Here is a 13,374-nt window from a genome sequence, read left to right as displayed (position 1 = left end):
TCCTCGTGGGTCACAGGGAAATTGATGGTCAGGTGTATGTTGGAGAGGTGAAGGAGAAAGAGAGCGCCAAGGAGCAGTATGAGAAGGCTGTTTCTTCTGGGAAGACTGCTGGACTTGTCAAGTATACTGGAAAAAGATTAAGATTAAACATCCCAACCTCCACCCTCAACCTGCAATAATGTAATCCATATCTATCATTGCAGGGCCTCTGGAAGAAAGATGGAAAAGTTTTCTGTGTCTGTAAACATTGCTGCCCAGAGCAGCGTGTCTTTCATTCTGATCTACGAGGAGCTCCTTCAGAGAACACTGGGCAGTTATGAGATCTTGATCCGAGTCAAAGTAGAACAACCAGTACAGGAGTTTCAGGTAGGACTCACTTTTCACTTTTATTGTTCTTCATGATGATTAATGATGGGCTGTCTGAAGTAGTTTGTGTAAGGAACTTGCATTGACTTAGTGAGTCTTTACGCCATAATGACCTCATTTTTTGTGCTTCATTTACTTCCATGGATGGTGTGACAGATTGAGGCAGACATCTATGAGCCTCAAGGCATTGCTTTTGTTGAGGCTTCTGCAACGTTCCTCACCAATGAGCTGATCCCTCTGATAGAGAAAACTGTCACAGACACAAAGGTGATATTTTGGCAAGATGTCTGTCCTTGTGTTTTTACAATGTAGCATTTAGGTATAAAGGATATATGTACAATAATGTAAAGTGAAATGAAACTTTTCTGTTTCTCAGGCACGCATCTCATTCTCACCAACAGTGGAGCAGCAACAGAAATGTCCAGGTTGTAAGGGCTCATTAATTAATGGAGATTTCATCATCAAGTATGATGTGAAACGAGCAACAAGCCTGGGGGAAGTTCAGGTCAGCTGATGAGACAGAACTTAAAGCAGCACACAAGCAGCCTTTATCTCAGCTAAAGCACAGAATTTTTACTGACCTCAAACACACTCTTATAGACAGCAGTTTTATTTATAGAACTGGAAGATGCAATCATTATTTTTCTTTTAGTCTTACGTTTACTTCCCTAGCTGTATTTGTCTGCTATACATTTCCTTGCTCATCTTAACCCAAAGTACTCTTTCCCTTCAGGCAGTAAATGGATACTTTGTGCACTTCTTTTCTCCCCCTGACCTGGCCAGAGTCCCAAAGAATGTGGTGTATGTAATTGACACTAGTGGATCGATGCATGGAGCAAAGATTGAACAGGTAGGGGACTAATTAGAGGCAAATTGCATGCATGACAATGCATGACATTGTGTTCATCTCCATATATGTTTTGTAAACATATAAAGACCCGAGAATCAATGGTTGCCATTCTGCAAGACCTTCACGAAGAGGACCACTTTGGTATCCTCCTGTTTGAGCGTAAGATTAGTTACTGGAAGGATTATCTTACCAAAGCAACAAAGAGAAATGTTTCTGACGCCATTGACTATGTAAAGAAAATACAGGACAGTGGAAGTAAGTATTGCTGAATTTTATGTACAGTGATTTTTTTTTCTTTATTCTGCTTATTATCTGCATTATTGAATGAGTGAAAAATGGCAAAATTCTGGGTCATTGACAACTGCACAACAAGGCTGGCATCATTCTGCTCTGTTACTGTTATATAGCTAAAACAAGCAACTTTGTCAAGTTTTGAGTGTGAGGTTGCCACTAAACATGTACAGTTGTAATCAGACGTTTACATAGTCATCACGGGCATGAATTTCATGGTAATTTTGGGCTTTTAATGACTTCTCTAAACTATTCTTTTTCCAGTGTGGATTGATTGTATGGCATACTTTAATGAAACAAATAGACAAGTTTTAATTTATTTATGAATTTCTTTAGTCCACACTGGGGCAAAAGTATACATACACCCATTTAAATCTTGTTTTGACAAGGCCAAGACCTTTTAACTTCTTGTTAGTCATCATGACTGATTAGTTCTTTGCCAGTATAAAAAAAAAAAAAAGTTTGTTATCCCTCACTGGATTGAACAATACTCAGAACAATGGAAAAATACAAGGAACTCAGCGAAGATTGTGTAGAGTTACACAAATCGGGAAGGTCTCTCGGGCCAATTTCTAAGCGACTGCAGATTCCAAGATCATCACTTCAATTGCACAAGTTTTTTGCCAAGGTCTGTAAGAAGCAGAGATGGGCAGTAACGCGTTACTGTAATCCGATTACTTTTTTTCAAGTAACGAGTAAAGTAAGGGATTACTATTGCAAAATCGGTAATTAGATTACCGTTACTTTCCCATAGGAACACTGTGTTACTCAAACCGTTATTTTTTTTTTCTTCGAGAATGTCTCATGACAGTGACCTAAGCGAGTGTGACATTCGTGGGAACAGCTGTGTGCAGATCAACAATGGATAATATATCGAGTACGGAGAGAGTATGAGCGTGCAGCGTTTAAAGCGTGGAAGTACTGACGTTACTTTGAGTTTGATTCCATAAAAAGTGGCAAAAACATTAGCATCCGTTGTGCGTGGGAAGAAAACTTCTTTTTACAGCGAAAAAAACCCCCCTAAACTTCCAAGCAAGCACCGAGTGTGCAACGACGTAATGGGAAATTCACAGAGAAACTCGCGGATTCTTCAACTGACCGCTGCGGCACACCTGCACCAGGGTAAACCTCCGCCTACACCACTCCTGCTTTACAGGCGAAAATAGAGCAACAGGACCGCTGAGTCTTTGACTTTATTTATTTTCTGCTGGGTTTTCCTCGCAAATATTTGAAAGAGTGAGTGTAAACACAAAAAAATATTTTATGTGCTGAAAATAGGTTTCCAGTCAGAGAATGTTGCATATAATTACATTTTTGCTTGATGCATAAAGCTAAAGGATTAAAACTAATAAAACAAGTTTTAAAAAGAGACTTTTCCATTTGATTACATTTTGTATGATGGATTATGCAGAAAAAGTAGAATTGGGCTGAAAGATCTATCGCTTTATCACCTATTCAGGTTGTAAATCATGTTTTTAAAAAGTAACTAAGTAATTAATTACTTTTGAAAATAAGTAATCAGTAAAGTAACATGATTACTTGACCAACACTGGTAAGAAGACCCAAACTGTCATCTTCAGATGGGAGGAAATTCATCAGGATATTGAGGAACGTCACAGAAACCACAAAGGCTCAAGGCTACAATGAACTGGAGACTGCTGGAACACCACCGTCACTATCAAGGACTGAGAGGGTGCCGACCAAGAAAGACACCCCAGCACCAAAATCGACATCTTTAAGCTCAAATGAAATTTGCAGCAGTCCACATGGACGAGTCAGATGTTCTTTAGGGAAAAGTTTTATGGTCAAACAAGACAAAGATTGAGCTATCTGATATCAATGACGAGAAGAATATTTGGAGAAGTAAAGGTGAGGCTTTCAAACCTAAGAACACGGAACAGGCTGTCAAGCAGGGTGATCATCATATATTTGCTGCAAGAGGTATTGGTACATTGCACAACATCGGTGGAATAATGAAGAAGCAGGATTACCTCCAAACTCTTCAACTTCACCTCAGATCAGCTGCTAAATGATTGAACTTGGACACAATCGGGTGTTCCAACAGGAAAATATTTGTAGCAGGGCAACAATGACCTTCTGAAATTAACTTTCTAACTTCCTAAAGCCCCAGCCTAAACCCTATTGAAAATCTGTGAGCTACATTTTAAAGGTTTATGCCTCTAAACCAACTGATTTAAGCGAACTGTACCAATTCTGCTAAGAAGAGTGATTAGATATAGAATTATGCCAGAAGCTTGTTGATGGCTATCAATTGCATCTAGTTGAGGTGCAACTGGCTAAGTGATATTTAATCCAATATTACGCAGGTGAGGCAGCACGGTGGCACGGTGGTTAGCACTGTTGCCGCACAGCAAGAAGGTCCTGAGTTCAATTCCAACACCAGGCCGGGGTCTTTCTGTGTGGAGTTTGCATGTTCTCCCCATGTTTGCATGGGTTCTCTCCGGGTACTCCGGCTTCCTCCCGCCGTCCAAAGACATGCAGGTTGTGGGGATAGGTTAATTGGATAATCCAAATTGTCACTAGGTGTGAATGTGCGAATGAATGTGAGTGCAAATGGTTGTTTGTCCCTGTGTGTTGGCCCTGCGACAGACTGGCGACCTGTCCAGGGTGTACCCTGCCTCTCGCCCTATGACAGCTGGGATAGGCTCCAGCGCCCCCCGCAACCCTGAAAAGGATAAGCGGAAGCGAATGGATGGATTACGCAGGTGTATGTATATATAATTTATCCATGTGTAGATTAGAGAAATTTATTAATTTTATTTATTTCTTAAACAATTATCCTGTACAATTGTTTCACCCTGGACAAAGAACAATTCAATGATTAGCGACCACAGACAGCTACAGGAAGTAGCTGCCATGGCCAAGAAAAGAGTCATGCTCAAAATACCATAGAAAACAGAGTAATACTATTTTTTTTACACTTTTAGGTTTTGTGTAGATTAAACAATCAAGGTGGTGTTTTCATTTCAGAACTTTAATAAACGTCTTCAGAACTTTTGTACAGAGCTATAATCTAACTAAACTGAATCCAGTCCTGCTGCATAGAGAGAATATTATCAATCTTTTGGTCAAGGCTTAACAAGTAAAAGAGTAAAGTAAAAGTTTGAACATGATGAGATTTTCATGTTACTCAAAGCATTGTTGCTTTTCAGGCACCAACATCAACAGTGCTATACTGGATGCAGTTAGTTTGCTGAAGAAAGAAAGAAAAGAAAAGAAAGTTCCAGAGAGGAGTATGGATATGATTTTTCTACTGACTGACGGGATGCCAAACAGTGGTGAGACAATCTTAAACATTCTGTGTGTTGAAAATTGTGGTGGATCCACAAATGGGACAGCAGGGAGAGACAGGGGTCCGGGCTGCTCCGGCGCCCGTGCCGGCTCCCAGGGTGAGGGCCGCCAGGCTCAGCAGCCTCAGTCAGGCGATGGGGGTAGGTGGTGGGGCGGGGCCTGCAATCAGCCAGGACGCGGCCTGCTGCCTCACCCATCCCCACTCCTTAGGTGGGAGCGGCATGTGGCCGGCAGGTGCTCACCGGAGGAAGCCACGAAGCAACTGCTGGGCCCACCACCAGCTCACCCGCCTGCTCACCCTGAGCTAAGAACGCGAGAGGAACCTGTATCCCGCAGCATTTTTTTACTCATTTATAATAGCATATAAATGAATATTAACAATGTTAGGGAGTAAGATGGAACTGATTTGTTATGTAAAGCTGACACCCAACTCGACAATTTCATTGGAAATGGAAGCTTTTTAATGCATGCTCATATGTAAGTGTGTTTGTGTCTGCAGGGGTGACCAGCCCCCAGCTAATCCAGCAGAATGTATTTTCTGCTATTGGAGGAATCATGTCTCTGTTCTGTCTTGGATTTGGAAATGATGTGGATTACTCCTTCCTGAATGTTATGTGCAGGCAAAATAAAGGAGTGGCCCGCAGAATTTTTGAGGGTTCAGATGCTGCCATTCAACTCAAGGTAAGGCAAGAAATTGAGAACATTAATGACTGTAACATGAAAATCAATGCAAGCGTAGAAATGCTAGTTTGTGACTTACATAAATGGCAACAATTCGTTCAAGAATTTCATTTTGTGTCTTTGTTGCAGGGTTTCTACGAGGAAGTGTCCAGCCCTCTGCTCTTGGAGGTGGATCTGCGTTATTCAGAGAATACAGACTTCTTAACCAAAACTCACTACAGCCAGCTGTTCAACGGCTCAGAGATCGTGGTCGCTGGTCAGCTGAAGGAAAATGACGTGGAAAACTTCTTGGTGGAAGTGTTTGCCCACGGGGTGAGAAAAGGGAGAGCACATTATTAAAGTATTTCCTTTACAACATGAGTTTGACTTCAGATCTATGTTAGTGCTCATACAAATGAGCCTTATTATTCAGTCTTACTGTGGCTGAATATGGAATTTCACGAACTGTAAATGAACCGAGCTGTAATTGACTGTTGTAGTCCGAACATCAAGTGGAGTCTCATTACTTTTCATTCTTTTCCGCTTTCAACTTAAGATTCTAAGCTAGTGGCTTTCATCCATCTTTATACTTATGTGAAGCACAATACTTATGCTTATAAGATCAGATCTGTGTAAATACCTTAAACAACTATGACAAAGTTAGTACTACGTTCCTACCAGCATATATCTACCCACCTTACCAACTGTAAGTGCTTCATGAACTTCAACTCTTTAAACTAAAATGAAAACAAATCTGTGTGTGGTGTTCAATTCAATTAATGATGATATGGCGACAAATCACAACAACAGTCAGTTCAAGACACTTTATATTGTAAGGTAAAGACCCTACGTTAAAGACTTAAAGAATAAATAAATATATGGAATAAGAAAAATGTTTAATGCTAAAGTCATAAAATGTGTTAAGATGGATGATGGGATAAAGGCCCATTTTCAAAGCTCATGTGATATTTATGTACTTTACTGTAAGCTGAGTTATTTAGCCAGCTTCATAAAGCTTTCATGGAAGCTTTGCTTTGCAAGTTGTACAAACTTTAGATGCTGCAGTTACTCTGCAGATTTGGAAAACACTGTCGACACCATCTCAGATTCTAATAATTGAATATCTATGAAACGTAATTATCTGAAACAATATTAGCATGCTGATGTCAGCTTGCTAAAAAATAAAAAAAAAGTTGAGTGGCTGCACAGAATAATGTCTGTCATTTAATCTTTCCTTTTTAACAAGTCTGAAGAGAACTTTGTGGCACAGGGAAAAGCCAGTGTGACTGACTGGCAGACAGTGTACCCAGAAAAGGGGTACATTTTTGGAGATTTCATTGAGCGTATGTGGGCCTACCTCACAATCCAGCAGCAGCTGGAGAACAGGTTGGTTCATGGGGAAATTATTCTGTTACCGTGCAGAAAATTTATTGATGGTGATTTTTTTTTTCGTTAAACATTATGTTATACATCATAATAAATTATTAACCTCATGTCCATCTTGTCCTCTGTCTCTCTTCCAGTGCTCTCAATACTAAAGAGGAGAGAGGAAATATAGAAGCCAAGGCTCTGAACCTGTCTCTGAAGTATAACTTTGTCACCCCTCTCACATCCTTGGTGGTCACCAAGCCTGAAAACGAGAATGGAGCTGATCGCTCTTTCATTGCTGACAAGCTGACTGAAAGTAGGAGAAAGAAAATCCACTGCTTATTAAATTAGCAGAAACATTCTTCTCCCATCACTTTGGCAAAAATAACTTTTTCTTTTTCATTTCTTTCCTATTTTACAGGCCAGCGACAGCAAGCAGAAAGACACATGGGTATGGGAAGTCTTTGAATGGAATTTAATGTGTTTTCATTTACTTTTTAAACTGCTATAAGAGAAGAATTTCCCAAATCTGGGTTAAGTAAAGCCTTTCTTATCTTATCTGACTTACACAATGCATATGAAGGAAACTGTGCTTTTAGCAGGTGCACATGCATCGCCTGCTGTCGGCTCGCGTGTAATTGATGGTAAGTGTTTCATATGTAACATTTTTTATGGACTTAAATAGTTGACAGGTGGTTTCGGTGTTTTGTTTTGTTTTTTGTTTCATTTCATGCTATTATAATAGGTAAGCATTACAGCTTCCTTATACAGTTAATGAAAACATTCATAGAAGACTCAAGAAACTCAGGAGTTGTGAATGTTTTGACCGTCATTATTTAAGACGTCTGCCATATCAAATACAATGTTACAATATTAGTAATACTAATGTATTAATGGGGTCATGGTATGTCAATTTGGGCCAAAATGTCTGAGAACTGATACCAGAGCCTTGTTTAACACGTTTCACAAAGAATTAAGGCTGCTTTCAAGGTAAGTGGGGTTCAGCCTCGTATTACCAAGATGTACCTAATAAAATGTCAAATAAGTGTATTTGACTGAAAACATTTAATTCTGAAAAACCAGGCTGTATACTGCTGTCATAAGGGGAGGTAAGATAGTTTTACTGTTGGTGCAGACTCTGTTTTATTATAATAACACACCTGTCAGCTCAATAATTAAATTAGCTTTTTACTCAGATATACCTTTTTTTTCCAGACTTACTTGCTGCAGTTGATGGAGATCCCCATTTTATGATAGAGCTTCCAGATAAAAACGACGCTCTGTGCTTCAACATCAACGACAAACCAGGAACCATTTTCAGTCTGGTCAGAGACCCCAAATCAGGTCTGTCCTGAGTCTTACTGAAGGACTCCCCAAAGTTTGATTCTGTTCTTCTGGACGTAGCGTTTTCAGTGGGAGAAACGTTTCGTCACTCATCCAAGTGACTTCTTCAGTCTCAGCTGACTGCAGGTTTCCCCAGTCTCATAAATGGTACATTTGCATAACAACTGAAACTAGCACTACTGTAATGATCAAGGAACTGACCTCCCAGCCCATTGTTCCTTCAGTGGGCTGGTTTCAGTCATTATGCAAATGTACTGTTTATAAGATTGGGGAAACCTGCAGTCAGCTGAGTCACTTGGATGAGAGATGAAACATTTCTCCCACTGAAAACGCTACGTCCAGATGAACAGAATCAAACTTTGGGGATTTACTTACCTGGACGATTGAGCATGCATCAAGAAGATACTGAAGGACTCGTTCTACTGGGAGAATTTTCTTTTTTCAAATTTTCCAAATTCATTATCCTCCCTCATTTCAGGCTTTGTGGTGAATGGCCAAATAATTAGCAAGAAGAAAGTTGCTCTGGATGGTAACGTGAACACCTACTTTGGCCGTTTTGGTATCACACATCAGAATCTGGGGGTGAGACTGGATGTGAGCATTCAGGATATCTCTGTTTTCTACAATGACAAGCAGGTCAAGCTGCTGTGGTCTGATGCCACCTCACTCAGAGATGCCAAGTGAGTAAAATCCCCAGGCAAAACACATGCGTAAAGTTGAAATTATTAAATATTTTAAACCATTTTTCAGTCCCATTTATTACTATATGTACTTTAATCACATTTGCAAATGACGTTAGTTTTATTCCTTCATTTTTTCATGTGTTTTCCAACTTGGATGCCTCTGACCAAGTATGGAGCTCAAGCTAGTTAAAAACTGCAGTCTGACAGTGACGCTGAGGCACTCAGTGAAATTCCGGGTCATCCGACACACAAAGGTTTGGAAGAGACGCCACGACCACCAAGACTACCTGGGTTTCTACACTCTGGACAGCCAGCACTTGTCTGCTTCAGTTCATGGTCTGCTAGGTATTAAACGGCAAGAAGCTTTGATATAGTAATAAAGTGACTGTGTAGCTCACATGTGTCGAACTCCAGGCCTCGAGGGCCAGTGTCCTGCAGGTTTTAGATGTAACCTTGATACAAGACAACACACCGTAAAGGCTAAATGACCTCCTCAACATGTCTTGAAGTTATCCAGAGGCCTGGTAATGAACTAATCATTTGATTCAGGTGTGCTGACCTAGGGTGAGATCTAAAAACTGCAGGACACCGGCCCTCGAGGCCTGGAGTTCGACACCCCTGGTGTAGCTCTTTTGTTTTTACTAAAAACTAATTCTTAAAACAGAAACAAAAGATGTCACATAAGCTATTTTCCTGCAGGTCAGTTCTACCGTGGGGTTGTGTTTGAGCTGACAGACCTGCGTCCAGGTGAAGGCCAGGAGAAACTGGATGCCACCATGTACGTGAAGGGGCAAAGGCTGAATGTGACAAGGTGAGGCGACTCCTTAAATTTTAGAAGTGTGCATAATATTCACTCAGCCTTAAAGTTAGTTTCCTTTCATGTATGTGCAAATCCTCCTTGAAAAAAACATCTATACATTCTGTAGACACTGGCAAAAAGACTTCAACAAGGATGTGAAGAATGGAGAAAGCATCGCCTGCTGGTTTGTTGACAACGAGGGAAGAGGCCTGATCGATGGAACAGCTTCAGACTACACCGTGTCAGACCTTTTTACGGCTATTTGAAAACGCAAAGTGCGATTGCATTGCACTGGAGCTGCAGAGTAGATTTACATGCTCTGGGTGGTGTGTGATGAGAAGGCATTGTAGTGAGTCGCTGGGTGTTTTCTATTTCAAAGTGACACATGCAAAAACTGAAAGCAAGTGCATGTTTATATTAATGCAAACATATCATGTTACAGTATATTTTGAGTGTACGTGTTTGTGTCCGTCTGGCATTACAGAGTGTAATCGAACCTCTCCTGCTAAATGTTATTTAGTCAAACAGCATCAGTGAGATAGTTTGCTTTACTCACACAATGACAGTGTGTGAGTCAAGATAGATTTAATGATGACACAAATAACATGGCAGGTAAAGCTTTCTGAATAGTCTGCATATATGACATATTGCATTCATTTCTCTATGCTTTCTTGGAATTAAATAAATATTTTGCTTTTTAAAAAAGTGCTCCCTGTCAGCATAAAAAAAAAGAAAAAGATATTGGACTTGAGAATGGCACACAGTGTTCACATTTTCTGCGCTTCAGCTGTTGAAAAACTGGTTAGCAGGCTGAGTTTGGTCATGTCAGCTGCAATTATAACACAGATGTCATCTAACCTAGTCAAGCTCAACAGTAATAAAACAGAACTTATTGTTGTGGCCTTCAAAGCTGTACTCCCGAAGATTGGCGATCTACTCACTGACATAGTCGGTCGCCACATCCTACTATCCCCAGAAGTTCACAATCTGGGTGACAATTTGAGCTTCACACTTCCATTCCAGGCTCATATAAATGAAATGTCACCTGATGAGCACCTGTAGCAGAGACCCTCATCCATGACTTTTTCACCAACTGGCTGGATTATTGCAGTGAGGTCCTGGAGTCCTGGACAGGCTCCAGTATGTCCAGAAACTCAGCTGCTAGGCTTCTAACATGCACCAAGCTCTGGGAACACATCACCCCCACCCTCATAAATTTCCATTGATTCCTGGTCACATCACGCATTACTTATATCCTTTTTCTCACTTAAAAAACCCCTCAATGCCCTGGCCCTGCAGTACCTGTTTGACCTGATGCACCCATACACACATAGTTTCTGAAGTCTTCAACCATGAGTGTGCTTTCTGTCCCCCACAGTTTGGTAGCCCCTCATCCCCTGGAACCCATTAACCTCTCGTTTATTTATATACTTTTGTCTTTTGATACTCTTTTGTAAAGCATCCTTTGGTTTCTTGAAAGGCGCTTCACAAATCTAAGTTTACCTCGTCTTATTTCCACCTCACAGACATCTTAGTCAGAGCTCCATCCGAGCCTGAGTCTTTATCTTCACCACCACCAGCATGTAGACGCCACGGGGCTCTGTCCTAAATCCTATCATCTGCTGGGATTCCTTACTTGATGGGTCATCAGAGTTACAAAATACATTAATTTCTCTATCTCAATAAATCATGTTCAGTTCTTACAAGTCATCTCTTCTTATTGAAAAAACAATGTGCTTTATTTTTGTAACCGCTTTGCATTAGTACACACATTTTCCTGAAAATGCTGTACATGTAGATATACGATATAAATGATGGTTAGTTAAGATTTGGGGCACTGTTGTGTTTTAATGTGAGTTTCTGTTATGTCTTTGGTGGGATTTTCCATTTCAGTGTAGAACTCAGATAAATTGTGATCTTCTGCGGTTGTACGTGTAACAGGACCACTGGGTAGGATTGTCCTTGTGATGGCTGCATGCAACCACACAATTGAAATACTTGGGTAATATTCGTTTGATCTTTTTGTCTTATGTTTACATTATGCTCTAAAGCTTATGTGATCATAAGTTAACTTTTGATATTTTGAGTTTACCTGTAATGCATGACAGCACTAGGCTATAGTCCAAATGGTGGCATAGACTCTCTTTTGCATTGTTTGTTATTTTATATGGGTATGTGTTATATTAATTATATTTCTGTTCTTTCTGAGTTACCTGGCCTCCGCTCCAGTCCTTCCTAGTTTGGCTGAAAGAGGAGGCTGAGGATGGACCTGGTTTAAATGCAGAAGCCAATAGAATGGACTGGACCATCTATTGTGATCATGTAGGGGGAATGGGTTCTTCTTGAATGATGGTTAGCTGTTATCTCTCTAGTTTTCACCTTTGGTGTATATAATGGTTTATTCATTTGCTATATAACTGGAGCTGTTTCTCATTTGGGCAGGTCAGTTTGTTGAGTTATGTTTTGTTAAGTGACTTTTGAGTTGAGTTTTGTTAAGTTAACCTCTTTTATGGGCCCACTTGGTTCTTAAAAAAAGTTTATTTTTGTCATTTTGAATTTTGGAATCATCTTGTCCTTTTTGGGGCATAATAAAACCCATTTTTTTTGAAGATTACATTTGTGCCTGTGTGTTCCTGGCTGCTTGGTTCATGACAGTCCTTTTTAGAAATATTTGGAAAGTTAGTTATGACTTTAAAGCAGTAGTTCTCAGACTTCAGAGGGCATATCCTCCAATTTTTTTTTTATCATAATATAATTAACATTATAATTTTATCAATTATTAAATCTTTTAATCTTTTTAAAACGTTCCTGTAAAAGGCTGCTGTTGGTTGAATAACATTACCTTAATTGCTTTATTAATTTCCTAGCTCAAGCTGTCTACACTAATTCCCTTTATTCAGCCAGTAATAAAGAGTTTGTGATACAGTTTCTATAAGAAAATGTATGTTGATGTAAAATGTATTAAATAAAATCCTGAATCTTTGCCCTTGTGGCTCGCTGCAATGTGAAGTGGTGGGGTTTGGAAAGCTTGAAAAGTTATGAAATGTGTCACACACATCTGGCACGATCAAGACTTTCATGTTTTGTGGCTCTGCTTATTGAATATGGCAAAAAGGATCAACATGGTCTTTGGTAAGTTCCAACTAAACGATGCTAAATTGCGAAACTTTTAACTTTTCGTGAAAGGATGTGTTTGTGTAAATTGTGTAAATCGTGCTAATTATTATTATTAATATTAATATTGTTATTATTCAGAGTTGTGCTTGGTAAGTAGTAGATGCATCATTGTAACTGCTCGTGCACTTAAAAGCATTTTTTTTATTAAACAATGACTAACTCGTTATTTCAATAACTGTATTTCAGTGACTTTATGTTTTCACATTTGATAAAAACCAATATCTATATAACTTTTCTAAATTCGTTGACGTCATGGATCCTCAGTAAAAAACTTTCAGCCTCAAAACAACCTGTGATTGTATGCTGACAAAGCACTGTTGGACGTACTAACGACAGCTGATCGTTTACATGTGTCCTCAGTAAATCAGCGCAGCAACATGTTCAACTCATCATTAGTAGCTCATATAAACGTGCGACTGCGCCACCCACTGGAAGTCAAAGATATATACTCCACTCACAATGGGACAATCATATAATAGTGAGATACTACAGAGAGAGATGAGGAGCAGTGGAAATACTTTGAA

The 13,374-nt window shown here is 39.7% G+C and overlaps 1 protein-coding gene across 3 annotated transcripts in view; it reads left to right on the top strand.

Moving 5' to 3' along the window:
• The window catches only part of LOC120715876 (inter-alpha-trypsin inhibitor heavy chain H3-like), a 38,232-nt gene extending 25,945 nt beyond the window's left edge, over window positions 1-12,287 (top strand). For all 3 annotated transcript variants that reach the window (XM_040003119.1, XM_040003118.1, XM_040003117.1), the window contains 18 exons: window positions 17-121; window positions 204-366; window positions 523-633; window positions 743-871; window positions 1,100-1,216; window positions 1,303-1,471; window positions 4,681-4,806; window positions 5,319-5,500; window positions 5,630-5,812; window positions 6,726-6,865; window positions 7,003-7,163; window positions 7,269-7,298; window positions 7,447-7,491; window positions 8,063-8,191; window positions 8,670-8,871; window positions 9,044-9,219; window positions 9,574-9,685; window positions 9,801-12,287. In XM_040003119.1, coding sequence (XP_039859053.1) covers window positions 17-121; window positions 204-366; window positions 523-633; window positions 743-871; window positions 1,100-1,216; window positions 1,303-1,471; window positions 4,681-4,806; window positions 5,319-5,500; window positions 5,630-5,812; window positions 6,726-6,865; window positions 7,003-7,163; window positions 7,269-7,298; window positions 7,447-7,491; window positions 8,063-8,191; window positions 8,670-8,871; window positions 9,044-9,219; window positions 9,574-9,685; window positions 9,801-9,939 — 2,419 coding nt within the window. In that variant the 3' untranslated portion in view covers window positions 9,940-12,287. The remainder of the gene's footprint in view (window positions 1-16; window positions 122-203; window positions 367-522; window positions 634-742; window positions 872-1,099; window positions 1,217-1,302; window positions 1,472-4,680; window positions 4,807-5,318; window positions 5,501-5,629; window positions 5,813-6,725; window positions 6,866-7,002; window positions 7,164-7,268; window positions 7,299-7,446; window positions 7,492-8,062; window positions 8,192-8,669; window positions 8,872-9,043; window positions 9,220-9,573; window positions 9,686-9,800) is intronic.
• The last annotated feature ends 1,087 nt before the right edge of the window (window positions 12,288-13,374 follow it).

The sequence above is a fragment of the Simochromis diagramma genome, unplaced genomic scaffold (assembly GCF_900408965.1).
Source record: "Simochromis diagramma unplaced genomic scaffold, fSimDia1.1 OVJJ01000646.1, whole genome shotgun sequence".
NCBI classification, from domain to species: Eukaryota; Metazoa; Chordata; class Actinopteri; order Cichliformes; family Cichlidae; genus Simochromis; species Simochromis diagramma.
The sequence above is the reverse complement of the archived record's forward strand: the minus strand, read 5'-3'. Positions and strand labels throughout refer to the sequence as shown.